The 26,529-nt window shown below is 56.5% G+C and overlaps 2 protein-coding genes across 4 annotated transcripts in view; one reads left to right on the top strand and one right to left on the bottom strand.

Moving 5' to 3' along the window:
• Positions 1-5,544, top strand: part of Tcfl5 (transcription factor like 5) — an 18,173-nt gene extending 12,629 nt beyond the window's left edge. For 2 of the 3 annotated variants that reach the window (XM_027954321.2, XM_027954320.2), the window contains exon 6: positions 4,763-5,544. In XM_027954321.2, the coding sequence (XP_027810122.2) occupies positions 4,763-4,885 (123 nt within the window). In that variant the 3' untranslated portion in view covers positions 4,886-5,544. The remainder of the gene's footprint in view (positions 1-4,762) is intronic. The other variant, XM_071609073.1, reaches the window with a different exon arrangement.
• Positions 5,538-26,529, bottom strand: Col9a3 (collagen type IX alpha 3 chain). Its single transcript, XM_071609070.1, has 32 exons — positions 26,463-26,529; positions 25,928-25,996; positions 25,055-25,090; positions 24,435-24,506; positions 23,828-23,881; positions 22,696-22,731; positions 22,438-22,461; positions 22,139-22,192; positions 21,836-21,889; positions 21,465-21,506; positions 20,297-20,353; positions 19,815-19,868; positions 19,104-19,157; positions 18,881-18,934; positions 18,608-18,661; positions 18,116-18,169; positions 17,401-17,454; positions 16,755-16,808; positions 16,603-16,656; positions 16,208-16,252; positions 16,071-16,124; positions 15,920-15,973; positions 15,341-15,394; positions 15,127-15,198; positions 13,920-13,955; positions 13,217-13,261; positions 11,276-11,308; positions 10,938-11,084; positions 10,745-10,799; positions 10,125-10,307; positions 7,643-7,720; positions 5,538-6,289 (listed from the first exon to the last, which is right to left on the bottom strand). Exons 1-32 carry the CDS (start codon positions 26,526-26,528, stop codon positions 6,099-6,101), a joined length of 2,043 nt encoding a protein of 680 aa, XP_071465171.1. The 5' UTR covers position 26,529; the 3' UTR covers positions 5,538-6,098.

Raw genomic sequence — 26,529 nt, 5'->3', positions numbered from 1 at the left:
ACCTGTTTCCAGACCAGTGTGGACATTTCCCCTGATTGGATTTGTCAAAGCCACTGAGTCCTGGGCATTTGCTGAATGTCTACTCAACGTTATCAGGTACATACAAGTGCCTGCTGTCCTGCTTCCTCTGAGTGGGTTCTTTGTTCACTTTGAGGTATCCTTCTTTGTTTCTTTTAACCCTTCACCTTTAACTCTGGACACAGATTTCACACTTTTCTTTCTCTTAGTAACTTCCTGGTATATTTTCCAAGATATACTTAGAACCATCTTTTTTTTTCCCCCTCTAAGGAATAGTTTTTATCATCAGAATTATAGTTGCAAATCTAATATGAATGTTTACTTTGGTCAGACATCATCTCAAAATATTTTGATAAATCATATAAATCCTTTAAAACTCAGCTGAATAGATGCTGATTGTGCCGGTAATCCACAGCTTACAAACTGGAGCATGCTGCTCGTTTTACTCCTTCACACTTGGCTCCGGGCCTGCTGGTCCAGGGGCCTTCCAGAGCCCAGCTGAAGTACAGCATAACCACCCTGCCCACTCCAGGATGCAGGCCTCATCACTGGGAGAAAATGACTAAGAAAATCTCTCAAAGTACTTTCTTATGTGAGAAATCAGTATTTCCTTCTTTTTGACTCTCATGTAATTATTTTAAAAGATAAATTCTACCTGGACAAATATAGACAAACAGTTTATATTTCGCTTTAGATGCAGGCTTACAGAAAATGTGGTTGATTGGAGGCATCCCAATGCCTGGTTTCAAGACACGCTGCAGAGCCACAGTAAGCAAAGCCACATAGTACTGGCATAAAAACAAACTCATGGACCAGTGGAGCATAACAGAACCCAGAAGAGAACCCACCCATGTGCAGCCAGCTGAATCTTAACAGTGCCAAAGTTATGCATTGGAGCAAGGACATCTTCCTCAACAAACAGTGCTGGGGACACTGGCCACCACATGGAGGAGATCAGACTTGGCCCCCATCTCTCATCCGAAACAGTCAACAGGTAAAGAGGCAGCCTACAGGATGGAATATGTCCAGCTCTTCATCCGACAGGGTTAATAGCAGAATATGCAAGGAACTCAAGAAACTTAACAGAAAGTGATTCAACTGAAAAATGGGCAAATTTCTTCTTTTCAAAAGAAGAAATACAAATGGCCAAGAAATATATGAAAAAATGCTCCATGTCACGAGCTATCAGGGAAATGCAAATCAAAACTGTAATAAGATACTATCCCACCTTAGTTAGAATGGCTATTATTAAAAAATAACAAATACTGTCAAGATGTGCAGAAAAAAGAACTTTTATATGCTGTTGGAAATGTGAATTAGTTACAACCACTATGGATAATAGCATGGAGGTTCCTAAAAAATCTAATAAGCTGGGCATGGTGGCACATGCATGTGATCAGTGAGTTGAGAAGGCTGAGGCAGGGGGATCCTAAGTTCAAGACCAGCTTCAGCAACTTAGTGAGACCATCTCAAAAAAAAAAAAAGGCTGGGTATGCAATTCAGTGGTAGAATGTCCCTGGATTTAGTCCGAAGTCTACAACCCCTCAGAAAACAACTTGAAAATAGATCTACCATGTGATCCCGCTGTCTGACTTCTGGGTATATATTCAAAAGAAATGAAATTAGCATATCGAGGAGATACCTTCACACCCATGTTTATTGTGGCACTGTTCACCATAGCTGAGTTGGAATCAGCCTGGGTGCCCATCAACATGCATGGATAAAGAGAATGTGGTCTATATACACTGTGAAGTATTATTTAGTCATAAAAAAGAATGAACACCTGTCATTTATAGCAAAATGGATGGCAGTGGAGGTTGTTAAGTAAATACCCAGATTCCGAAAGGCAAGTACTGCAGGTTCTCTATATAGAAACTAAACAATTTTGACCTGAAAGTGGAATTACCAGAGATTGGGAAGTGGGTGGGGGGCAGAGGGAGGCTGGACTTGATCAGTGCACACTGAATGCATGTCCTCAAATATCACACTGAACCCCATTAATATGTACAACTAGTGCATGTTCATAAAAATAAACTTTTAGGGCTGGGGATATAGCTCAGTTGGTAGAGTGCTTGCCTCACATGCACAAGCCCTGGTTTCAATCCCCAGCACCACAAAAATTAAAAATAAACTTGTGGTTCATCTTAAATTGCATTGTAAAGCCTCTTGAAGTTTTGGGAGAAAATTAGAGTATTTATATGCAAATATGGCTTCTGAGTGTAGGTGATAGTTGCAAATGACAGATTGCTTTGGTCAAATTCACTTGGAGTATGATTAGGTGGAGTGTTAGAACTACTGCAGATGATCCTGAAGCTAAACTGGTGGCAGTGGGGCACCTATGCTGCTTCTCCTCCTGGCCTTGAGTTAAATATAAACTACTATAATTAAGCAAAAAGAGACACAATTTTAAAAAGGCTTGAGTACACGTTTCTCCATAGATGCTCATGTGGATGCCAGTAATTCTGCTCCATCATTAGACAACTGCACATCAGAATCAAAGAGGAGCTTCATCTGGTTGGCTATTATCAATAAGCAGAAAGTAACAAGTGGCGGCAAAAACATGGAAAAATTGGAACCCTGTGCCTTGTTGGGGGCAATGCAAAACAGTGCAGCCACTGTGGAAAAAGAGTATGGTGGCCTCTCAAAAAGTTGAACAGAATACCATATGCTCCCCAAATTGCCAAGTAGAAACTGGAAAGAATTGGAAATGGAACCCAAACTGACAGCTGTCTGTGAACTTCCACAGTGGACTTCTCCCAGAGGCCTCAAGTGGAGCAGTCTGAGTGCCATCAGCAGGTGATGGTGAATGAAGTGTTCTGTGTACACCCAAGCTTGGCCAGCCATTAGGAGTGAAGTCTGACACCTGCTACAACACAGTGCCCTCTTACCAAAGAGTGCAGCTCTCTGGGGACAGGAGCCATGAAGAGGTGGGGAGTAGACTGTGGGTGCCAGGGGGTGGAGGTTAGTGTTTAATTAGGACAGATTCTGTCTGGAATGATGGAAAAAGCCAGTGGTGATCCCTGCAAAATGAGGTGAATGTTCTTGACGCCACAGAACACTTCACATAGTCACAATGGAAACTCTGTATATTTTACCACAATAAAAAACATGACCATCTTGGGGCTGGGTTGTGGCTCAATGACAGAGCACTCGCCTAGCATGTGCGAGGCCCTGGGTTCGATCCTCAGCACCACATAAAATAAATAAAATAAAGGGATTGTGTCCAACTACAATTAAAAAAAAAAAGTCCATTCTAATTGAAGCCAAGTTATACTCTATGTATGTATGATATTTCAAAATACACTCTACTGTCATGTATATCTAAAAAGAACAAATAAAATCAACCTATACTTGAACAGAGTGCTATGCTTTAAAAAAATAAAATGCAAGTTTCCAAGTATGGGGTTGCAGACATAGCTCAGTTGGTAGAGTGCCTTCCTAGCATTTGCAAGGCCCTGAGTTCAATCCCCAGCACCACCAAAAAAAAAAAAAATCCAAATATGGGGGCTGGAATGGTGGCTCAGTGGTGGAGCACTCGCCTAGCATGCACAAGGCACTGGGTTCGATCCTCAGCACCACATAAATGTAAAATAAAGATATTGTGTCCACCTAAAAAATAAATATTTAAAAAAATCCAAATATGCACAAAAATGGAGAGAATAGAATAATAAACTCCCAGTCCCTGGAACTCTGTTCCCAGCGTGACTTTGTTCACCCATTCTCCCGTCCTCTCGGTCATTTTAAAGCAGTTCCCAACATCTGTCTCACAGACTCTCCAAGAAGCAAAGGGCTGTTTAAAATGTAACCCCCCGTCACAGTCACTGTGGAATACAGCCATTCCTTGACACTGTTTCTGCCCAGGTCCTCCTGTCAGCTCACAGATGTCTTTATAGCTGGTTTATTTGAATTGGGATCCAAATATTCATTGGCTTGACAGCACTTAAATATATTTTAATCTAAAATAGTTTCCAAGCCCTTTCTCTTTTTCTTGCCATTTATTTATTGAAGAGGTGATAATTTGTCCTGTTCTCTGTAAATTTCTGCACATTCTGTATTTTGCATATTCATGGTGGTGACTAACATGCCTTGTTGCCTGTATTTCTTGTGAACTGTGGCAAGGATGGGCTCGGTGGAGTCCAGGCGGGAGGCCTGTGGCACTGTTCCAGGGCTCTGTTTTGTGAGGCTAAGAGTGCCCTTGTGCCCAGGTGGGCCATTAGAATTGGGGCCTTTTGAAGAGTGGAGAGCAGCAGGGTGTCAGGAGCAGGGACCACTGCTGCCCTTGCAGGGAACAGCTCCTCATCATACCTCGTACAGAGCCATCTCAGTGACCACACCTAACACCTGCCTGGCCACTGGACGCTCACCAGTGTGTGGGAGGGCAGGGCCTGCCTTTGTTGAACAGTGTAGATGCCACTGCCCATACACTTCAAGATGGTTAAAGTAGTACGTTGTATGTTAATGTGACTTTTATCACAATAAAACATTGTGGCTGCTTTTACAATTTGGTCAGACATGTTGAGAATTGATTTCGAAAAGCTAAATGAGAATACACGTACAGGGTGACTACTATTGGGGAAAGTGAACCCCTGTTTCTATCACAGGCACCCCTTAAATGGTGACATCTGAAAGCCATGTATTTTGAAGTAGTGTACATAGCTCCTTTTATGGACCTTTTGTGCCTTTGAAGATAGCACTGTTCACATCTTAAGAATTCAGTACATTAATGATCACTTCTCGACTTTAGGAATTTGAGAGTGTGTTTTGCGGTAAAACTGGCAGAAGGCTAAAGCTGACCAGACCGGACTCCTTGGTGGCCTGTCCTGCACAGGGCAGTCTGCAGAGCAGCCCTGCGATGGAGATCAAGTGACGGACTGAACAGGGACCCTGGGAGTAAACAGCCGTTCCTGCGATGCACGCACCTGTTCCACCACCCTGGAGCTCCACCCTGGTCGCCTGACATGAGAAGGACCTGGCTCAAGTTGATGGGACTCCAGTAGGGACTTTGGAAGCACATTTTGTAAAAGTATTTATCTAGAACAAAATACTTCTCCATTAATGTCCTCTTAGACCTTTTGGGGATGAAGACATCTTGATAATGAGTAAGTCATTTTTCAATTATCTGTCTGATTCCATCATGTTTTTTTAACATGATAACTTGAAAAATTAACATCCTTTCTAATTTCTTTAGTCTTAAAAGGTACATTGCTTTTTACTTATTTTATTTACATTTTAAAAATGCCCCCTTAGCAATTGGAAGAAGGTAAATTGTTCTTAACTACTAGTTTGGAAATTTTATTTCATTTGTTATATCATTCCCCCTTGTAATTATTTCCAGTCTCATGTACTCTGTATTGCAAAATACAGTACTATTTTAAAACTTTTGCCAAAAAATTTCCAGAGACTTTCTTTAAAGCTACTTTTTTTCCATAAAAAATAAAACATTTTCTCGGTAGATTGCTTAAATGCCCACATTTTCATATTGCCAGTCATTACTTTGCTTGTAATAAACTGCATGTTTGGAGCGGAGTTTCCAGTGCGTGGCTTTATTTATTACGACAGGTGATCCGATAGACCTTAGCACAGGCACAGGCACCTTCAATAAATACTGTCAGTTGGAGACGCGAGTTTGTACAAAGAAAGCAGGTAAAGCGGATGGACTTGTGTAGAGGGACACAGTACATGGAATTATCTGGTTTTGTTATACCATAACCTGTCACTGATCTGAAGATTGAATACGTCATTTTATTGGGATCGTGTCGGGGTCTTTACGTGGGTGTGATGTAAACAAGTTGCCGAGTGTCTTGTAGCTTGTGGGTCGTAGGCAGGTCTGTACACAGAACCTCACGTCCCTCCAGGCGTGGGCTTCGTGTCCTCCCAGAGGGCGTGTGTCTGAGGTATGCTGTCGCAGGTGGACGGCCCCTGTAAATACTGCAGAGACAGGCCGTGGCCATGTGCCAGCCTCCGAGGCCTCCTGGCTGACAGGCCAGTGGTGCCCGCTGCTCCTGATAGCCAGGCCGCGACCCTGTCAGAGCCTCTTGCTCAAATTGCCACCGACGCTTCTGGTTTCCTCAAGTTCTCCTTCACGAGCTCCGGGCACCTGACTTTTCTCCGCCCCCTCCCAGCACGGCTCCTTGACAGGCTGAGGTGTCACAGATCCCTGGAGTCCCCTGAGCCCCGACTGCGCCAGGAAGGCCCGGATCACCAGGAAGCCCAGGCTCGCCATGAGCACCATCTCGGCCGTCTTTGCTGATGCCAGGCACACCCTGTGGCCCTGGAGACAAGGAGGCCGGAATTAGAGGCCACAGGGCCTGAGGAGAGGCAGTAGTTCACATTTGCTGGCCACACCAGCCCGCCTTTTTGCACTGGTTATCTCCCAACTGTGCGACATCCCAAGGGGAGGACAGCTGGCCAAGAGGCTGGCAGGGCTGCAGGTGGGTGGGAGGGGCAGGTGTAGGGGAGGTGGGGCACAGTCAGCCAGGTGGCGGAGTCTAGGTGGCCCTGAGGGTGCAGCCCGCTCCAGCGTGAAAGGCTCTGCCAGGTGCATGTGAAGAGTGGATTTGGGGTGAGCGAGCGAGGAAGCGGGTGTGGCAGGGAAGGGGCTGGGGTGGCCTGGGGTGGCCTGAGGGGCAGGGGGTGCCCGACAGCCACCTGCAGGTGCTGTGGTGCTGCTTGCAGGTGCTGTCCACCGGGCCACATGTGTGACACTTAAGGCCACACTGGTGCAGGGACACAGGGTGTGCGAGGAGGAGGGGTGTGGCGGCTGCTCTGCCCCCTGAGGTGTCCAGAAGCCTGGTGTCCAGCTCTAGCGGCCCTGCAGGGCTTGTCATGCCCACACTAGGAGGCTGCGAGGGGCTCAGGACATGGGGGCTGGCTGTGGCTGGGGACAGCAACACTGCCTCCCTCATCAGAGTGTCCACTTTGAACATTAAAATGGACGCATTCAATGTACATGTGGGTCAATTAGGAGAAAATTCTGTTTGACCAAAATAGATACTAAATAGCTTTCGTTAGACAGGATTTAACCAAACCTACTTAGCTGAAACGGATAAGGAAGATGTGATGATTGATTGGACTTCTGCATAGTGAAGTGCTCTTTCCCCCGTACTAGCGACTGAACCCAGGGGCATTTTACCACTGAGCTATATTCCCAGCCCTTTTATTTTCTCACTTTGACCCAGGTTCTTGCTAAGTCGCTGAGGTTGCCCTCAGACTGGCCATCCCCTTCCTCCCTCCCATGTAGGGGGTCACAAGCCCCCAGCTGATGCTAAAGTGGTTATTCAGGGAGTTCCTAATCTTGCCTCTAAGAATGCCTTGCCAAGCCAGGCACAGTGGCCAAGCCTGTGATACCTGTGGCTTGGGAGGCTGAGGCAGGAGGATCTTGAATTCAAAGCCAGCCTCAGCAGCTTAGTTAGGCCCTAAGGCAACTTAGCGAGACCCTGATGAGACTCTGCCTCTAAATAAAATATAAAAAAGGGCTGGGGATGTGGTTTGGTGGTCAAGCACCCCTAGGTCCAATTCCAGATTAAAGAAAAAAACCCACAACATTTCCTTTTAAGAAAATGAGACATGTTCATAACCCCAGTATTCCCCCATGTAAACCCCGTGAATGACAGTGGCCTCCTACCTTGGAGCCCCTGGTCTCCGGCAGGCCCGTCCAGCCCTGCACCTGCTGCACCCCTGTCTCCTCTGTCACCCTGGCTTCCTGCGAGGAGGGAGGACATAGGTGCATGGTTAGAACCGCTGCCACAACCACACAGTGACAGTGCTGGACCCCACCTCATCACAAATAGGGGCCACCTTTTACAAGCTTTTTACTGCAGCAGAGCTCTTCAGGGAAGGGCAGGTGTCCCCACCTAGTCTGCGGGCAGCAGGAGCCTCCTGAGCTCTGGCAGCCACTCTGATGGCAGCCTGGTTCTGTTTCAGCAGTTGTGTGTTCGTTTGGCAATCGTGGCTTCTGTATGACCTTTGAACCATAAGTGACCTGAGAGTGATCTAAAATGTCCTTAGTTGCCGTACTCAAGTCTTAGGTGTCTGTGTTGGGTCTGTGTGAGCCACGGAGACAGAGGGATGTGTTAAAACCTGTCGTGACAGAGGTGTGTCAACACTGGTCTTGGGGGATCTGGAGCCGGGATGTTGAGGGCACAGTGACCCCGGGAGTCTGCCCTGCAGACTGAACCTCGGTCAGTGCTGCTGCGCCGTGAGGCAGAGGCTTTCCTGTGCGGGTGTGTCCCTGTGCCCACGGTGTCAACACGGCCTCTGTTCAGCTGTGATCTGTGGATGCATCTCAGTGCTGTAGCTGCTGAAGTGGATGAGAAGCCCAGGCAGGCCGGGTGCCATGGCGCAGCCTGTCATCCCAGCGGCTCGGGAGGCTGAGGCAGGAGTCTCGAGTTCAAAGCCAGCCTCAGCAAAATCGAGGCGCTAAGCAACTCAGGGAGACCCTGTCTCTAAATAAAATATAAAATAGGGCTGGGATGTGGCTCAGTGGTCATGTGCCCCTGAGTTCAATCCCTGGTACCCACCTCCCCCAAAAAAGAGAAGCACAGGCAGGACTGGCAGTCGATCCCGAGCCATCACTGCCATCCGGTGGGGGACGGCTCCGTGGCCCTAGAGGTGCAGACTGGCCTCCCTGGCAGGCAGTGGCTCCAGTGGCCTGGATGCTCCAGGAAGCTGTCTGCCTGCTGTGTCCTGGTGGGGTGCTCCCACCCCGCACCCTGATTGCTGGGAGGGCAGATGGAGGCACAGCCAAGGCCCAGTCCTGAGTGCATGTTGTGAACTGCACAGTGACCTCCGGACATCCCCAGGTCTGCTCTGCCGATGGAGACAGAGGCCCCCAGCGCAAGGTGCAGAAGCGCACACTGCAGGGTTTGCCCTCCTTCAGACAGAAACAGGGCTGACCCGGTCCCAGGGACGTCCTGTGATGCCTGCGTCTCTGCCGTGGCCTTTACTTTAACAACACTGCAAACTGCTTTTCTCAGACTCTGTAAAGGTGATTATGTGGTGTTTGGATTTTCTTTTCCCAAAACTCTAGAAGAAATTTAGGTCTCTGCTTGGAGAAAATCTTATCTGGTCTGTTTTTAAAGCGTGCAGTTTCTTGTGTGGCACTAGACAGCACAGAAAGCATGAGAAAGTCATGATCTAAGGTGACCAAGGACAGTGGTCTGGGCCAGCAGCAGCATGTGGACAGGTGAACTGACGTGTTTGCCCTCTGTGTTGAGCTTCCTCAGTCTCTAGGGATCCTAACAAGTGAAATGTCACTGCTGACTGGAGGATCTTCCACTTGCTAAAGCATTTACGATGCATCTCGGACGTGTGCAAGGACCTCAAAAAACATCTCCCTTTGGAACGTCCTGAGCTGTTTCTGAGAAGCAGAGGCGGCTGGTCCGCTGCTGGAATCTGAGCTTCAGACCCTGGCTGGCCACAGGCTAGATGCTTCCCATGAGCATTCTAAAACGGAAAGGGCTGTGCTCTTGGTGCCCACTTCACCTCAGGGCACCCGGCCCCTACTGGGCCAGGCCTCCACTGCCCACATAGGACCTGTGCCTCCTGCCCAAGTTAGGACTTTGACTCTCATGATTCCTGAAGTGGAAGAGTCCTGAATTTTTATTCTCTCCTTTTGCTACAAGACACCTTCCTGTTGGCAGCCTACCTTAAGTTGTGTGCCTCCAGGTATAGGGGGGCTGCTGTGCATCCGCTCCCCAAACTGCGGTCCACCCCTCCCCACCAAATGTTGTTCAGATGGTATTTGAGAAAAATATCACAATAAGAAAATGTCCTAGTTCCTGCAGGATTGGTGAGGAATTAACTGTGCTGGGCCCTGAAGGGGTGACGGTCCAGCCTCCAGGAGCCACCCTGGAGGACCCACACCTGCTGGCCAACGGCTGGACCTTCTGTGTTCTCACAGCACTCCTAGATAAGCCCTGCTGCTGGGGGCCTGGACGTGCCCGCCAGGCTCTGGGCTGGGTGAGGGGAGCTCAGCCCAGGCGGGCCTGGCCTGGGCTGCCCTTAGGTCCTCCTGTGCCTCCAGAGGGGACGCCTCAGTGTGGAGGGGCAGCTTTCATACTGTCTGGGTTTCCTTATGCAGCTGGGACAGAGAGTCCACTACTCACCTCTGGGTCCAGGGTCTCCCAGCTCCCCAGTGGGACCACGATATCCAGGGGGTCCTCGAGCACCAGGGTGGCCGATGGAGCCGGGAGGACCTGGGGGCCCTGGGGGGCCGGCTGGACCAGGTCGCCCGATGGAGCCTGGTGCTAAAGGCTTCCTCAGGTGCGCTGCTAACTGTGCGATTTGCTCTTTTGGAAGACAGGGACAAGCATCAACTTCAGAAGGATCAGACACGCTCACGGACAGCATGAGGAAGTTTTTGCATATTGACTAAAAGTGGTTTTAACTGTTTTGGGGGACCTTGAGGGCTACATGGGAGAACCCCCCTTCCTTGGAGTGCCTTCAATTCTAAGAATCAGAGAAGCAAAGAACGGCCACTGGGGAGCACCTAGGGAAGTGTCCCTCCAGGGCACAGAGGTTTGTCCACAGCACGCAGCACTCAGCAGACACCTAGGGCATCTCTGTGTGCCACCAGGCCGAGCCTCCCCTAGTATAGAGGCAGGAGCTCAGGTGTGGACACCAAGGATCCAGAGGTGGGGTGGCAGGGGGTGACTGAGGAGCAGCAGGCTGCATGGACCCAGGCTCTGGGACCCAGGGGCAGGGAAGGGGACAGCAGGGGACATACCGCTTATCATTCCCCCACACAGCTCTCTGATGCGTTGCTCACTGGCTTCTTTCCCCTGAAAGTCACCCCCCAGGTCATCAGCCAGGGGCAGCATGCTGGCAGGCCCAGGACCCCACCTGACGTTTAGCAAACACACCATCTAAACCCACTGCCCACTGCCCGCAGCACCAACGGAGAAGAAAGAGCCACGCACCGGAACTCCAGGCTTCCCGGTGATGCCGGGGACACCCTGCACGCCCTGGAAGCCTAGAGGACCTGGGGGCCCAGGCACGCCCTGGACTCCGCTCGTGCCATTGGGTCCTTGGATGCCTTTGGGGCCCAGCTCCCCTCGATCTCCAGCCTGTAGAGAAGCAGGACAAAGAGGGCTGGACCACACCTGGCCCACGGCCAGGAGCTGCCACCCCAGCGGCTCGGAGCAGGGAGCATTTTCCCATCTCACATCTGGGCAGCACCCTGCGGGGCCAGCAGTGCCGAGGCGGGTGGGCTTGCGGGCTCCCGGGACCTGCCGTGGGAATGCCTGCGGGCACTCACCTCTCCTTTAGGTCCAAGGGGGCCGCTGGGACCCTGCAGAGAGACCATGGTCAGTGAGTGGGAAGTGACTGCCGAGGAACCCGTCTGGCACCTTATTATCATTTTTTAAATATTTATTTTTTAGCTATAAGTGGACACAATACCTTTTTATTTCGTTTTTATGTGGTGCTGAGGATGGAACCCAGGGCCTCACATGTGCCAGGCAAGCGCTCTACCTCTGAGCCCCAGCCCCAGCCCCTGGACATTTAAGAGTCGAGGAAAAAATTAAAAATCATCTACGACCCATCAAAATATTACTGACAGGTTTCTTCCCTTCTAACTTAACTTTTTTTGGCTGGGGATAGAACCCAGGGGAGCTCTGCCATTGAGGTACATCCCTGGACCTTTCTATTTTTCATTTTGAGACAGGGCCTCACTAAGTAGCTGAGGCTGGCCTGGAGCTTGTGGCTGTCCTTCCTCAGCCTCAGACCTGCGGGGATCGTGGGGTGGTCACTGGGCCAGCCCCCTTTGTTTTTCTGCGTGTGCTTTTGCTATGGCTGAGAGGTCGCTCAGTCTTGATGTTTTTTAGTAGCTGCATCATATTCTTTCGTTGTGGTTGGCATGTGAGGGACCCCCAGAAGCTCACGTGAGAGTCAATGGAAGAAGGTTTAGCAGAGGCACTCCTCCGTGGGTTGGGACAGCCTTAACCCAATCAGGGAATTAATCAAATGATGGGATCAATGCGTGGTGGCTGGAGGCGAGGGAGGGTGCGGCTGGAGGAGGGGGCATGGCGGCACGGCTTCCTGTCTGGGAGTGGAGCCTCTCTCTCTTCCTGGTCACCATGTGAGCTGCTCCCTCTGCCACTCTTCCACTTGATGTTCCACCTCACCTCCAGCCCCGAGGAACGGAGCCGGCATCATGGACTGAGACCTTGGAAACCGTGAGGCCTCAAGTAAACTCTTCTTCCCTAAATTGTTCTGGTTCAGATCTGTCAGTCACAGGAGTGAAAAGCTGACTGAAACACTCTGATACCCATTTGCTGTGTTTTCATTATTTTTACTACAGTATCCCAACTGACACTGAGCTGAACATCTCTGTCCTAAAACTCCGGGTCCTTCTCCAGCCGGGACCTACAACGATGGCCCCAGGTCCTAACCAGACAGCAGGTGGACTGGGGCCTGGCCACCCCTCTGTCCACACCCAGAGCTGACTGCCCATAGCCAAGGCCAAAAGGACTGAGGGAGAGGGCCCTCTGCGCTTGCTGATAGAGGGGCAGAGACCCCTGTGGGCTTTCCAGGGGCAGCTCTGTCCCTCTCGGTCATGACCCACCATCCCGTCAGTTTCAGGGTGGCTGGGTGGGGCGATTTCTGGGCTCCTGCTTATCAATACTATTTAAGAATTTGCCAAAATAAATAAAGCACCTCTAACGAGATCGTCTTGGCTAGAGGAGTGAGAGGTCATGCTGGGCTGGCGGTGTTACCCGGGAGCAGGCGGTTTCTGCCCCCAGACATCAGGGCAAGAAAACTCAGCTATAGCTTGAGCCTGGCCACTGGAAAGCCAGCAAGGACATCACAGTCATTCGTCTCGGGTACAGGAAGGAGACGCAGGAGCCTGAGCTGCCAGGTGAAGGAGCTCACCTTGGGCTCGGCCTGAGTCCTCTCTGGGAAGTGCAGTCTGTACTGGTTAGGCCCCAGCTGTGGTCGGTTCCCCCGAGAGGCACGGAGGAGTGACTTGCACAGAGCAGGTCACGGGTGAGACCCATCTCAGTACGCGAGCACCCACACCAGCCAGGCCCCGCCCCTCACTCCAAGGATGGCCAGTGCCCAGGCCTTGGTGCCCAGGGGACACTGCACTTCTCCCCATGCTGCCCAAGACGCTGCTGGTTCTTTTGCTAGGATCTGCAGATACTGACTTTGTCCATGGGAGAGCACCCCACCCAAACGGACTAGTTGGTTCACTTACCAGCTCGCCTTTGTCCCCAGGAAGGCCATCGGAACCCGCCATGCCCTGCAATGAGTTCCAGCCTTAGCAGCAGCTCTCCTCGCCTTGCACTGCCAGCTCTCAGACATCAGGTGTCTAACATCATCCCTGAGATGAGGCACCTGTCTGTGAACTGGTTCCACGGCCTCTGAGACCCACGACCTAGCCAAGGATGGAAACTGAAGGCACATGTTTGCCTAACGAGGCTTTCTGTGCCGGGCAGAGCTGTGTGTGGTTTTAGATGGAAAGGCCCCGGCAGCGTCTGGCGTAGGAGGAAGCAGGGTCTGCAGCAGTAGCCACAGCCCCCCCACCCTGAGCTTCTCCAGGAGAAGCAGGCGCCTTTAACGTGCTGCTGGCCGCGGGGCAAGAGCCCAGAGACGCTTTTGCAACACTAGTGCTCTGCACCGGAGGCTTCTGCCACTGCACCCAGGGCTCCACGGCATCTGTCCGGCCAGGGGTCTGTACCAGGAAGGCGGCCTGCTCCACCTGAGGCTGGTACGCAGAGCTGTGGTCACTTGCTAAGCAGGAGTGAAGAAGATGAGGAGGGGAAATGAGACCCAAGGGAGCCGTCCAGAACCCTAAAAGCAGACCCAGAGCCAAACAGCACGGAGCCACTGAAGCCGGAGGACTTTGGGATTGCACTTTGGCAGGACTCAGACCTGACCTGACCCCGGCGCTGGCTCACCTGGTCTCCCTTAGGGCCTGTGGTACCTCCTGGGCCCTGGAGAGAGAAGGCGTGTGTTAGGGGGTCCCAGGAATTCACACAGGGCTCCTCGTGGGGAGGCAGCAACACCGCCCCCTCCCCCCACAGGGCCTGAAGGCCTGTTCCCAGGCCAGCTGCCCCTGTGCACTCAGCTCTGCTCTGGCCTCGGTCCCTTGAGTGCCAGCTTCCCCAGAGCCCCTTGTCCTTTGGTCCTGGTGAAGAGCGGGTCCTTTAAGTTGGTGCTGGTGGTGACCGTGGATTGGGAAGCTGTCATTGCACATGCAGCCCAGGACAGTGTCATCCTGGTGTGTTTGCTGAGGCAAAGATCCTAATTGTCTTCCCATCAGGTTGGAAAATTAGGGACATGTCTGGGAATTGCTAGGATCTCCTCTTAAAAAAAATCCATTTGCAAAGTGTGGGAACCTATGGAGGTGTGAGAGTGGGGGCAGGGGAGCCAGGACCCGCCTCACCCCCTGGGACAGCCCGGCCCTGCAAACCTCTCCAAGGCCCCAGTGTTGTCGGCAGGTCCCCTGACCTCTGCAATGTCCTGTCCAGAGGCTAATAAGGGGCCCCTGTCCTACTGTGTGGGGGAAACAGCTCCCTGCCTCTGAAACCAGGGCCGTGTGCATACTCTAGAAAGGGCTCCGTCTCTGCCCACTGGGACAGCCTAAGGCAGATCCGCTGGACCCCAGGGACCTGGTGGCACAGCCAGACCAACCCAAGCCTCTTCCCTTGGCCTTGGGAACTGAGGCCTTGCCCACCAACGGGGGGCATGCCTTGCACCCTGAGCCATGGTCCTCCACAAGCTTATATTGTCATCGATTTCAAGACTGGCAGGCAAAGGTCTTGGAAATTTCCAGTTGTTGGAACACTGGTGTTCAGACTTACTTTACAGCAGTGTGACTCTTGGCCAAATCCAGCCTCAGCTGGCACCCTCAGGTGGTGCAGGGCATGGGTTCTGGGCCTCCACCTCACACCTTGCCCCAGTTACTGGGTTGTTCCCCCGCCACACCTCCCCCTGGGGCTGGAGGCTCCCTCTCACCCACAAAGAATGTCACCACCCAGGCGAGCAGAGTGGGCTAGCCCACTGGCAGCTGGGGGCACTCTTCTTGCTGCCTAGATCCAACGGGCAGTGGTAATGGCCACTGGGGTACAAGAGCAGGGCTCACCTGCCAGGATAGCCACTTACCCGGTCACCCACATCGCCTCGGAGACCCTGGGGACCTGGAAGGCCGGGGTCTCCCATGCTGCCCTTCCGGCCCTGTGGACAAAGTTCCAGCCCGTGGGTGCCCATGAGAACTTGGCCAGGATCCCTCTCCTGCCCAGCCCACCAGAGGGCACTGCCCTGGCCTGGGTGTGTTGGCCACTGCACCAGGCCAAACTCCCACTCCAACACTACCCACCTGGAAGCCTCGTACACCAGGGGCTCCCGGAGGGCCTTGTGGGCCAAGAGCCCCCTGAAAGACAGAGTGTGAGCGGATGCCTCGAGGCCCAGAAGTCCTGGAGGGGACCCCGGAGCCTCTGCGGCCTGGGGAGCCCAGTTCTGCCTCCCCATGCAGCTAGGTCATCATGGGGCTAGTCCCAAGTCATCTGAGGCCACGCTGCTGGGGACAAAAGCAGGGCACCTCCTGGCGGGGGACAAGTGAGGGGTCTCGGAGCTCAGGTACACTCTTAGGCCCTATTTGTCAAGGCAGACGCTTGTCAGTCACAAAAGGCCACTGCTGGCTGGCAATCCCTGTGGAGGCTGGAGGCTTAGGCACCTCCATTGTACTTGCTGGGTTCTAAGTTGTGCACTGGCACAGAGACCCGAGGACAGGGCAGCCCAGGCAAGCACCCCCGCCCCCGTGGGTGAGGGACCAGGAGTTAGGGTCTCTATCTCTAACATCTCCAGCTTTTGTGAGGCTGGCCCATCAGTACCCCCATAGTGCCACCCTGTCCTGCTCAGAAGCCAGCGCCCACTCCTCCGGGCTGTGCCCACTCACCGCTGAGCCCCTGTGACCAGCCTCACCACGCTCCCCAGGCACGCCAACATCTCCCTGACCAGAGAGAAAAGGGTATAAGGGCGGGTCCCAAACACACGTCAGGGAGGGCCAGGGTTCCGTGCCCACGAGTGGGGAGGACCTGGGTACTCACAGGGACTCCTGGCTCTCCGGAGGGGCCAGCCTCACCCAGTTCCCCAGCTCTACCCTGGAGAATGGAGGGGAGCCTAAGGCCTCAGCCTCCCAGGACAGGACCCTGCCTGCCCCTCACCAGAAGGAAGCTGCACATACCGGTTCTCCCTTCTCGCCCTTGGCGCCTGCTCGTCCAGGGAGGCCCTGCAGGAGAGAGCTCCCAGTTAAGGCTGCCGAGTCCTCCCGCACTCAGGCAGGGGCCAGGCCACCTCTGGCCCTGCGGACCCAAGGGTGGGCCCTGAGCTTCCCTTGCCTCTGGTGTAGTGTCCCTGCAAGAGCCCAGGCAAGGCCCACAGACGCCCTGCAGTACTCAGGGATGGGCAGAGGTACACTGCATGTCCCCATGCACATGAGGACACAGGCCTGGACACCACAGGCCCCTGTCCACAGGTCCCACTGGGCACCAGGGCTAAGCCAGACCCCAGAGGGTACAGTTCCCAGGGATACCCACAGGAGCCAGCCCTGCAGACCCCGCCCCCCACACAGGCACTCACCGGCAGCCCGTTGGGACCCTTCTCTCCTGGGGCTCCGCTGCGACCAGCCTCCCCCTGCCAGGACAGCAGTTGGGATGGGAGGGAGACAGACGCTGAGGCCTCAGGAGGCCGGCTCTCCCCAGTCACCCTCTCCCAGCCTGCCAAGCACCCACCTTCTCGCCGTCGAGTCCTGGCACCCCGTCCCGGCCATCCTTGCCTGGCATGCCCTGGGGACAAGGGACAGCGTCAGGCCTCCCCTTCCTCCACAGCCCTGTTCCCCTCAGGGCAGCCTCTTCTACCCCCTGCAGTGGGGTCTGTCCCTGGAGCACCTGGGAGGTGCTGTGCTCTAAGGACCGGGAAGGGCACGTGACAACCTGTTTCACCCTCACAGACCAGCCCAGGGAGAAATGCAGGCTGGCGTCACTGGCCAGGCAGCGTGCCCAGGACGCTCGGGCACCCCAGTCCCACCGGCACCCTTCCTGCTCATGAGCTCTGCAAGCAGACGAGGCCTGCCTGGTCCCTGGGCTCTGCAGGGCTGCGGTGGCAGAGGATCTCAGGCGGGGGCAGGAGGGAAACGCAGGGCCGCTGGCCGTCCAGCTTTACTTTGTCGAGAAGGTAACAGCCAAGGGTTAGACCACGCATGGGCCCTTCTGGGAGGGACCCCTGTCTGACCGTGGTCAGAGGCCTGCTGGGTGTGCACGGCCAGCGTCATGAAAGAATCCAAAGGCGAGGAGAGCCCAGCTGGGAGCACAGCCGCGCGCCTCCTGCCGGCTCCAGGGCCTCCTGCCTGAGCACGCTGCGGCAGCCACGGGGACTCACCGGCTCGCCAGCTGGCCCCGCCATTCCAGGGATCCCTCTGGGACCGGGTCTGCCCTGAAGGACACAGAGGGATGGAAGAGCAGCAGTTGGCACCTGGGGAGTCTCCAGCCATGGCCCTCCAGGCACGAGGCACATGCTCTGGGTGGGGGCAGCCACCCAAGGACCGGAGTGTGGAGAAGACTCTGGGTGGTGCCATGGACGCTGCAGCACCCCAGGACTCCCAGCCCCTCGGCTTCGCAGGCACGTGTGGAAGTCACCGCAGGCAGGCACGTTGGGCACGGCCGTCCCTTTGGCTCACTTCAGGAGATGCCCGCCTGGCTCAGGACTCGCACACCTAGACCGAGAGCGGCTTTCTCCCTTGTTCCCACTATTCGGCTGAGAACCTGGGCACTGGGGACTGTGCTCTGTCCAGGGCCCTGCACCATGTCCCCCTTGCGTGCCCCTCCCTGCAGCAGCAGCTGCCTCCTGGGGTGGGCCAAGGGCTTCAGTGCAGGCTTGGGAGGGGCTAAGGGGCAGGGGAGGGCTGCGGTCCTTCCAGGGCCAAGCCGCAATGTGTCCAGCAGCTTGTCCCCACCCATTCCCAGGTGACCGCCTGGAATGGGGAGGTCCCCGAGACCCCATTCAGGTCCCTCCACATGTACCCCCACCCCTGACACCAGCTAAGACTAGATAAGATTCGTCCACAAAAGACTAGAGAATCAAAGTCTGTACTTACAAGGTCACCTTTGGGGCCACGGAAACCTTCTGGGCCCCTCTCGCCTCTGTCACCCTGAAAATGACAAATGTCATAGAGAAGGCAGGAGAGCCAGACTGACATGTGACCTGATGGGAGCCCTCCAGGTGTGGCCAGAGATGGCCAGACAGATGCTACTGAGGGTCATGGGGGGCCAGAGGGAGGACCCACTTCACCTCCAGGAAGACTGAGGGGGCAGATCTCCTACAGAGGGTGGACCCTCCCTTAACAAGTTCCTCAGGTGTCCCCAGCTGCAGTAGGGCTCCCAGGTAGGCCACAGGAACCCTGCACCATCCCCCCAGTACTGTGGCCACCCCCCAGGTGTGCTACAAGCCCACCAAGACGTGCCCCTGGGACAGCAAGCCTGGGGCTCAGCCAGCCGCAGCAGGGGAGGTCTCCGAGGGGGCAACAGCAGAAGGAGAGGCCAGAGGGCCTGGGCCTACATGGGGCCCTCCACTCCAGACGCACACGTACCACTTTCCCAGGTGCTCCTGGAACCCCAGGGGGGCCTCGGAACCCAATGGGACCCTGCAAAGGAGAGCGGGCATTGGGATTCTTTTGTAGGAATAGGGACTCAGAGGGAGGCCACAGCCAGCCAGTTAGGCACATGGGAAGAGCCCCGTGCCAGCTGCTGAGCACCTCCAACCCTGAGCCACATGAAGGTGGGGGCAGGACAAGCCCAGGCCCCACAGCCACCTGGGCCAGCCTTGGCTGGCCATGGCACCTCACAAGCCCAGCAGAACTTACCCGGTCCCCAGGGGGCCCAAGTGGCCCTGGAAGTCCTGGCAATCCTCGGGGACCCTGTTGGGAGAGAGCTGGAGCTGCACAGCTGGAATGCACCTCACCGGGCCACCGCGGGCCTGGCTCTGGGGGAGCTCGGTGCGCACAGTGGAACCAGCCCCTGTCCTGCGCTGACTGTCCCCAAGTCTGAGGGCGGCTGTCTGTGGGGCTCCCGTTCTATTGGTCTCACCTGCAGCCCCACGGTGCCTGGGATGCCAGCAGGACCAGGGGGGCCAGGGTCACCCTGCAATGGAGAAAGTGGTGGTCAGGGGTTCATCCTGGCTCTTCTAGCACCTTCCGCTGCCCTCCAGGGCCCACCAGAGCCAGGCAGTAAGGGTCACTGCTCCCACTTCACATCTGAGCCAGAGAGGCTGAGTGAGGGTCACTTACCCACCCATGGCTCCAGAGAGGTCATGTGTCACCTGGGCTTTGCCCCTCCCCGGGCTGGGGCTGGGGTCTCTTGTGGCACAGTCCCCTGGCCCTTCCAGACAACCCCTCCTGGCCCCTACCGTCAGGCACCGTCCTCATCTGGTCATTCCTGCCACACTAAAGGGTGTCCTCGACCTCGTTCCCAGCCGGAGGTGAGGAGGGGCGAATGCCCTCTGTCAGCAGGGGCAAGAACTGCTGAGGCCTCTTCAGGCCATGTGGGGCCAAGGCACTCGGGTACCCTCCCAACCCCAGGGGAGCTTTCACATGAAGTCAGGCTGGTGGGGGTCTGTCCAGGGACCCTGCTCCAATCACCAGTTCTGACCAGCTAGACCTGTCTAGGGGACAGACACAGCAGGTGTCAACTCGGGGGGAGCCCGTGAGGCTGTGCCACCCTCCCCTGGTGAGTCCAGGCCCACCCCCAGCCCAGGCCAGGCCCTCCAGGGTCAGTGCCCGGGCACAGTCAGCATGGTACCTTCTCACCATCCTTGCCGACTTCTCCCTGATCCCCTTTGTAGCCCGTGGGCCCCTGAAAGCAAACATAGAAATCATAGTCCCCAGACCCTTGGGCACCCTCCTCAAGCAGCACTGAACTGAGGCCTATACAGCCAGTCAGCCCAGGATCTAGCCACAGTAACACCACAGCATTCAGGACCAAAGACCCAGGCCCAGGTAGGGGAAACAGGCCTGAGAGGCACTGTGACCTACCAGGGGACCCTGGGCCAGCCCTGTTGCCCTCTCTGGGCTTCCTCTGATCGCCACAGTCCAGGCCCAGCCCAGCCACACCAGGTTTCAGCATGTTACTGGGGTGCAGAGGGTGGGATAGGGGTTCCAACACCACTTTCTCCCAGTGATGCCCCGGACCCCCATATCCCTGAGATCCCCCCGCCACGAGGAGATGCCTCTTGACAGTGGGGAGGTGAGCTCAGCCCAAGTCCCCCTGCAGCCACCACTCACCTTGAACCCTGGCATTCCTGGGGGACCTGGGGGACCCGGTGGGCAGATGGCCGGGCACTGTTGGAAGACAGAAGAGTCAGACCCCAGTCCAACAGGGCAGGGTCCCCAAGAGAAGTCAGCATCCTGAGGGGCCACGTGGAAGGCCACGTGGAAGGCCACGCCATGGGGGGACCACGGATGAGCCCAGACGAGGCGCCACTCAGGGCCGGCCTGGGGCTGTGGCGAGGGGCTGCGGCGAGGCCAGCCGGGGCTGGGGGCTTCCCTCCCAGACGTCCACCTTCTGAGCAGGTGCTGGGTTTCCAAGCAGCCAATCACAGGGGGACTGCTGGCTCCACCAGAGACCTCATCCTCTGACCAGGCGCTTGGTGGCTTTTAGGAAAGATGCTACCGTGAGCCCAAGCAACAGGTATGACGCTCTGGCTTGAAGGCACCCTGAGCCGGAGGCAGGGGACCCTGGGAGGATATGTAGATTTCTAGATCATTCCACACTGCACTGGGCAGGCTGGGCAGAGAGGCAGAGCTAGTCCTGTCAACTGCCCACTGTGGCCCGTCCTTGCGTCCAGCATTCTTGTGGGGAAGAACCCTAAGCCCTCCCTTCCAGGACATGACCTGGTCAAGCACTCCGCCCACAGGCAGAGGGACAGCTGCAAACAGCCCTCAGCGTTAGCCAAAGGCATTATCACTTTCTCTCCATGGAAACGGGTGCTTGTACTGCGTACAGCTCACAGACAGAGAAGCAGACCCTGTGCCCCAGGCTCAGGACAGGGCTCAAAGACCAAGGTAAAAGTCCGTGACGAGGGACACACTGCCTGCCGTGCCCAGGGCAGAGCGGCTGGTGCAGGACTGAGTTCTCATCTGACGTGACTGTAGTGATTTGAGCTCTGCATCACCCCACAAGGCTAGTGGCTTTGTGAGGAACAAAGTAGGTCCAGATGGTGGCAGGGCAGGGTGGGGAGGGTAAGGGTGGGCCCCAGGTTACTCCTGACCTGCCCGCACTGAGCACCCGTCAGCAGGAGCTCCCTCGGGCCCTGCCGTCCTGCCATGCAGAGCGGGGCCTTTCCCAGAGGCAGTGTTGTGTTGGGGGTCCCCAAGATGGCGATCGGGGCCAGATGCTTCCCGCTAAAGCAAGCACCCCCTGCCCCCTTCACAAATGGCCACAAGTGCCCACCTGCAGATCTGTAGCACCTTCGGGGAGGACCCCAGGGTGTCCCTGAAACACAGAAGGGGGCAGCTGAGTCCACCTGCCCTCCCACCCACTTTCACCATGACTTCCCCCACCCATGAGGCTGGGGACCCCTCATCCCATCTCCCAAGTGACAGTGCTATCTGGACCATCCTCAGTGCATGTGACAATGATAGAAACCACCTGTCCTGGGGCAGGGAGGCCTCAGATTCTGGCCTGGACCTTGCCCCAGCTTGTTTCTGGGGAGTGGCCAGCATCTCCAGTGTCATGTGGTCTGGGTGAGGGTCCAATCCAGCACTTGTATGCTTCTAGGGAAGTCCATGCCTGGGACTTCAGGGCCCCTACCCAGTACTTACGGGAGGTCCAGGAGGTCCTGGGGGGCCAGGCAGGCCTGGAAGTCCAGAGGGTCCCTGGGGAGTGATCATGACTCAAACAGGGCCAGCCCCACCTGAGTGAGGGGACCAGCTTTGCCCAAGGACAAGGACACTCCCAGCTCCCTCCTCTCCCTGGACAACACCTGCGCTGGCTCAGCCTGTGTGGTGTCCTGATATCTGGGATGTCCCCTTGCCTGGGCTCTGTCAATGACCACAAGGAATGGGGAAGAGGGACAGGGAGCCCTGCAGTTGAGTTTGGACTTATGGGCAGGGGGAGCCACTCACCGGGGGACCACGGAGGCCGATGCCACCTGGGAGGCCGCTCACTCCCGCCTCTCCCTGGGGAGTAAAGAAGTGAGAGGGAGGGAGCCTGCACCCAAGGAGCCACACGGGTCCTGGGGAGGGACCCCCCAGGCCAGTGTGCTCTTTCTGAAGGGACAAGGGCTCTGGGTATGGGTCATATCCTGAGAAGTTCCACCCCTGCAGCGGTTTGGGACACCCCAGCCCAAGTGGGCTCTGGGTATGGGGACAGCCCTGGGAGCTCAGCGGCCTGGGCGAAGGCCATGAGGGTGTGCAGTACTCACGGGGGGTCCAGGGAGGCCTTTGCCCTGCAAAGCCAAGCACAGGGTCAGAGCACAGGGTGGGCTCGCCCTGCCACCCCAAGGCAACAGAAGGCACCTCAGGGCATTGGTGGCTGGCCCAGGAGACCCCCACAAAGGGCACAGCCTAGGTAGGACCCCAGGACCCCACTCCAGGGCCCAGCCTCTAGGGGAGACCACAAGGGGCAGCTTGATAGGTCTGGACACTCTGGCTCAAACCCCCACGGAGAGGACAGTACTCACCCCCAGCCCGGGTGGCCCCGGAGGTCCTAGACTTCCCTGAGGAGGAAAATGGGTATCGGTGGGCCTGTCCCCCTGCCGCCCCAAAGTCTGATCCAACTCCTCCAAGGAGGAGGAACAGGGACAGAAGTCCCTTTCACGGAAGACCAAAAAGGAAAAGGGGCTCAGCTGCCCCAGCAGCCTGGGTGGGATCCTCTGCTTGCTGTCCTGGTGGCCAGGACAGCACTCTTCCTGCAAAGGCTGCTGGGGGCTCAGCCACCACGGCAGTGCAAGGCCAGGGCTGGCACCAGCCAGGCGGAGGCGCCACGAGCCCCTCCCTCCAGGAGGCACCCCCAACACCAGCCCCAAGAGGCCATAAGTGCTGCAGCTGGTCAGCCTGCGGCCTCCTGCTGCCGCATGCCCTGCCTTTGCAATGACAGGTCTGCAGGCCCCGGGAAGGCACAAGCCCACGCCTGAATGGGAGCCAGAGCTTCCCTGAGAGCCTGGGACCAGCCCGTCCCAGGTGGGCATCAGTGGCCTCCCTGGCCATCAGCTGCTTCCTCTCTGAAGCCTTTAGCTCAGATGCTGCACACAGAGTTCCTGAGGGCAGGCTGTCAGGACAGGCGTGTCCCTATCCAGCTTTCCTCTTCTTGGCTATGCTCTGTGCCTAGGGCCAGGAGCGCCTGCTGGCCGCCAGTCACCTCTCATGAGGGAGGAGAGAGCTGGTAGGACTGTTTTACTCTCAGAAGCCACAGGAGGGGAAATCAGCTAAAGAAAGTACCAGGTGACTTCAAATGATGGTCATGACAGTCCGATGTGGGACACAGAAGGCTGGCCACCGTGCCAGTGCAGCCAGGACTCTGAGGATGGGGTACCTGGTGCTGGTCGCCACCCCCCAACCACACCAGCTCTCCACAGTCTGAACCCCAGGACAACTCTGACCAGACGTGGGTGTGGGACAGGGAGGCAGCCACAGTGGCTGGCCACCCGGCACCCTCTGCCTGCCTGCTCCTCTATGGGGACAGGGGCCCAGCCAATACAGTCATGGTCACCACTCTTAGAACTTCCAGCCCCATGGCCTTGTGGGCATAGGAAACTCCACCTGGCAACCACCTGGCCAAGGGACATAGCCACTGGACGTGGGGCAGGAACTTACCCGTTCTCCAGGGGCACCTTTGGGTCCAGGGGGTCCATCCCGCCCAGTCAGACCCTTGGGAGGGAATCAGAATAGGGGATCAAGAGACCATATGGGAAGCACTTGTCCCCCACCCCCAAAACAAAAATGGACACAGATCTTTTCTTCACTGAAACGAGCCCAGAGGTGACAACCCTCGGTCTGGCTCTGCCGTCTGTGGACCTAGCTCCCCCAGAGCTGGGAGGTGGGGGAGTAAGTGGGGACCAGCTGCTCAGACAGCAGTTCACTTGCCAGACTCTGGCCTGCTGAACCTGGAGCCCAGCCTCCAGTCCACCTCAACCCCCAGGGCCGGGCTGGGCTAGGAGGGCCCCCGGCCAGCACGGGCAGAGGAGCTTGACAATGGGCACTTGTTCCTGCATCAGCCAGAGCTGGCAGGGCCTCCAGCTCTGCTGTGGGCTGGCTCTGTCCCCCACCAGGCCTGGCAGGGTCTGGGCCGGGGCCAGGGACCCCTGTGGGGACTTCTGGAGACTTCTGTCAGGACTGGGTTTCCAGCCTGAGCAGGCCCAGCGGGAGAACACCAATTAGAAGGTGACCCTTAGTCTGTGAGGAGCCGGGGCTGTACACTCACGTCCACACCAGGCAGTCCCGGCAGACCTGCCTCTCCTGGCTTCCCTGGCTTCCCTGGGGTCCCTTTTGGTCCCTGAGCAAGAGGAAAGGGCAGACTTGTGAGGGAGGGTCCAGCCTCAAACGCTGGTCTTCAACAAGGAAGAAATGCCGGGTACCACCTAGGCATCCAAGAACGCTGGCCCCAGGAAGACTACCCTCCCCATCTTTCAGTCCCATCAGTAGTCATTTACCTGGTAGATTCAGGTTCCCCACCCCAGGCCAGCAGCCCGTGTGGGATTGCCAGTGTTTCCAGTGCCCTCAGTCCTTACAGCTGGACGAGTTGAGGGGCCTGGGGTAGCTCCAGGCTGGGGAGACCATCAGAGCTGTATTTGTCCCCCTTGCCTGGCCTGCCTGGGCACTGGCCCAAAGAAAGCTTCCAGCCAGACCCTGCCTCCAGAGACATCGGATCCCACACATTCTCCCCCCACCCTCTTCCTGGCTCCAACCCCCACTCCAGCCCTCTGAGGCCTCTGCTAGGCCCAGCATGGTGGGACATGGCGTCAATGACCTTCTGTTCTCTGTGTCTATCCCTCCTCGCCAGATGGAAAGAGGCTGCCCCTCTCTCCAGCTAAGGACACTCACCGGGGGCCCAGGCAGACCTGGAGGACCAGCTTCTCCCTGCAGAGGGAGAGAGGCCAGGGTTTAAGTGTGAGCCCAGGACCCAGGTGCCCAACCCCAGTAAGAGGGGTATTGGGAGGCCAAGGCCCTGGGCCACCTAGGATGTAGTCCAACATGGCCCCAGAACAGCTGCCCTGTGGTGGGGGCAGGGAGGCTTATGGCCATCAAGGCAAAGCTTGCTGGAGACTTGCAGGGAGGCTGAGGAGGGGTTGTGGGGGACTGTCCATGTGGCTCTCCATGGCCCTCCCAAAACCCTGACAGGGAACAACAGGTGAGGACAGGCCCTATAGGGATCCCTGCCCTTCCTGGAGGTGGCTGGCTGGACAGGGGAGGTCTTTATCCCGGACCATCCCAGCCGCCAGGAGCTGCCCCAGTAGGAGCTGTGCCTCCCCAAATCACTGGGCTCACACAAGCCCAGGATACCATAGAGGATGCCATCTCTGGGGCTAAATGTGTCCCCGAGCCCCTCCAAGACTGGCTCCAGCCCCCAGCATCCCCCAACAAGACCCACAACCCCCATCCACCCAGAAGGACAAGCCCCACACCAGCACAGAGCCCCAGGGCCCATATCCCACAGAAGCACAGCCCCTCAGGAGACCCAGAAACACACCTCAGTGTCCACATTTCTGGCCCCAGGACCACCATGCTACCCCACCTCAGGTTCTGCCCGGAGCAGGAACAAGGAGTGTCTTTGTCCCTTCAGTCCAACACGGGCACTGGCTCATCACCCTGTATGACCCCAGCTCTGAAGGTGGGACTTGTTTTACCTCCATCAGGAAGGCTAGGACCAGAGCTAGAATGCAGGGAACCCCCAGCCCAGCCCACCCCCCAACTCACATCGATGCCATCCTTGCCCGGCTTTCCAGGTGGCCCTTGGGGGCCAGGAGGGCCTCGAGGTCCTGCTTTCTGAAATGTAGAAAAGTCATTAGGGAGGTATCCCTACCCCACCGCAGTCCCACAAGTCAGCCCTCCAGTCTGCTCAGGGTACAGGGTCCCTTCTTCCCCTCCAAGCAGCTCTGGGGTCTGAACTAGAGCCCACCACCCTGCGGAGCCTGGCGCCAGCGGGCAGTTTAACCACTGCATCTCTCTGGCTGGGAGTGGTCAGGAACAAAGGCGACATTGTGCTTCCAGCCCCGTGGCAGTGCTGGCAGCAGCCGGGCCAGGCCCGCGAGGGCTCATCCGCCAGGGCTCATCCCCGACGCGTCTCGGCGTCGGTGGGGCTCAGCGGGACTCCGCGCGGCCGCGGAGAGGTGGCCGGTCCGGGGTGGCGCGGCGGGGTCGTCCCGGGTCGCGCGCCTGGACCTCCAGCCTTAGTCCCAAACCCTCGACGGCCCTTGAGCGGGTCGAGCCGGGGCGGCCGCGGGCCGCTCACCTGCGCCGCGGCGGCCGCCAGGAGCTGCCCCAGCAGGAGCAGGGTCAGGGCGGGCGCTCGGGCCATG

The sequence above is a fragment of the Marmota flaviventris genome, chromosome 2 (assembly GCF_047511675.1).
Source record: "Marmota flaviventris isolate mMarFla1 chromosome 2, mMarFla1.hap1, whole genome shotgun sequence".
Lineage (NCBI taxonomy): Eukaryota > Metazoa > Chordata > Mammalia > Rodentia > Sciuridae > Marmota > Marmota flaviventris.
Note: the sequence above shows the minus strand (reverse complement) of the source record. Positions and strands in the feature narration are given on the sequence as shown.

Coding starts and splice junctions, on each gene's coding strand:
- Col9a3 (XM_071609070.1), bottom strand. CDS start 26,528: ATGGCCCGAGCGCCCGCCCTGACCCTGCTCCTGCTGGGGCAGCTCCTG. Junction 18,662..18,880: donor TTGGGCCCCCTGGGGACCGG/GTAAGTTCTGCT, acceptor TCTCCTTTGCAG/GGTCCCATTGGGTTCCGAGG. Junction 13,956..15,126: donor GAGGCGATGTGGGTGACCGG/GTAAGTGGCTAT, acceptor TTCTCTCTCCAG/GGCCCAGGAGGTACCACAGG.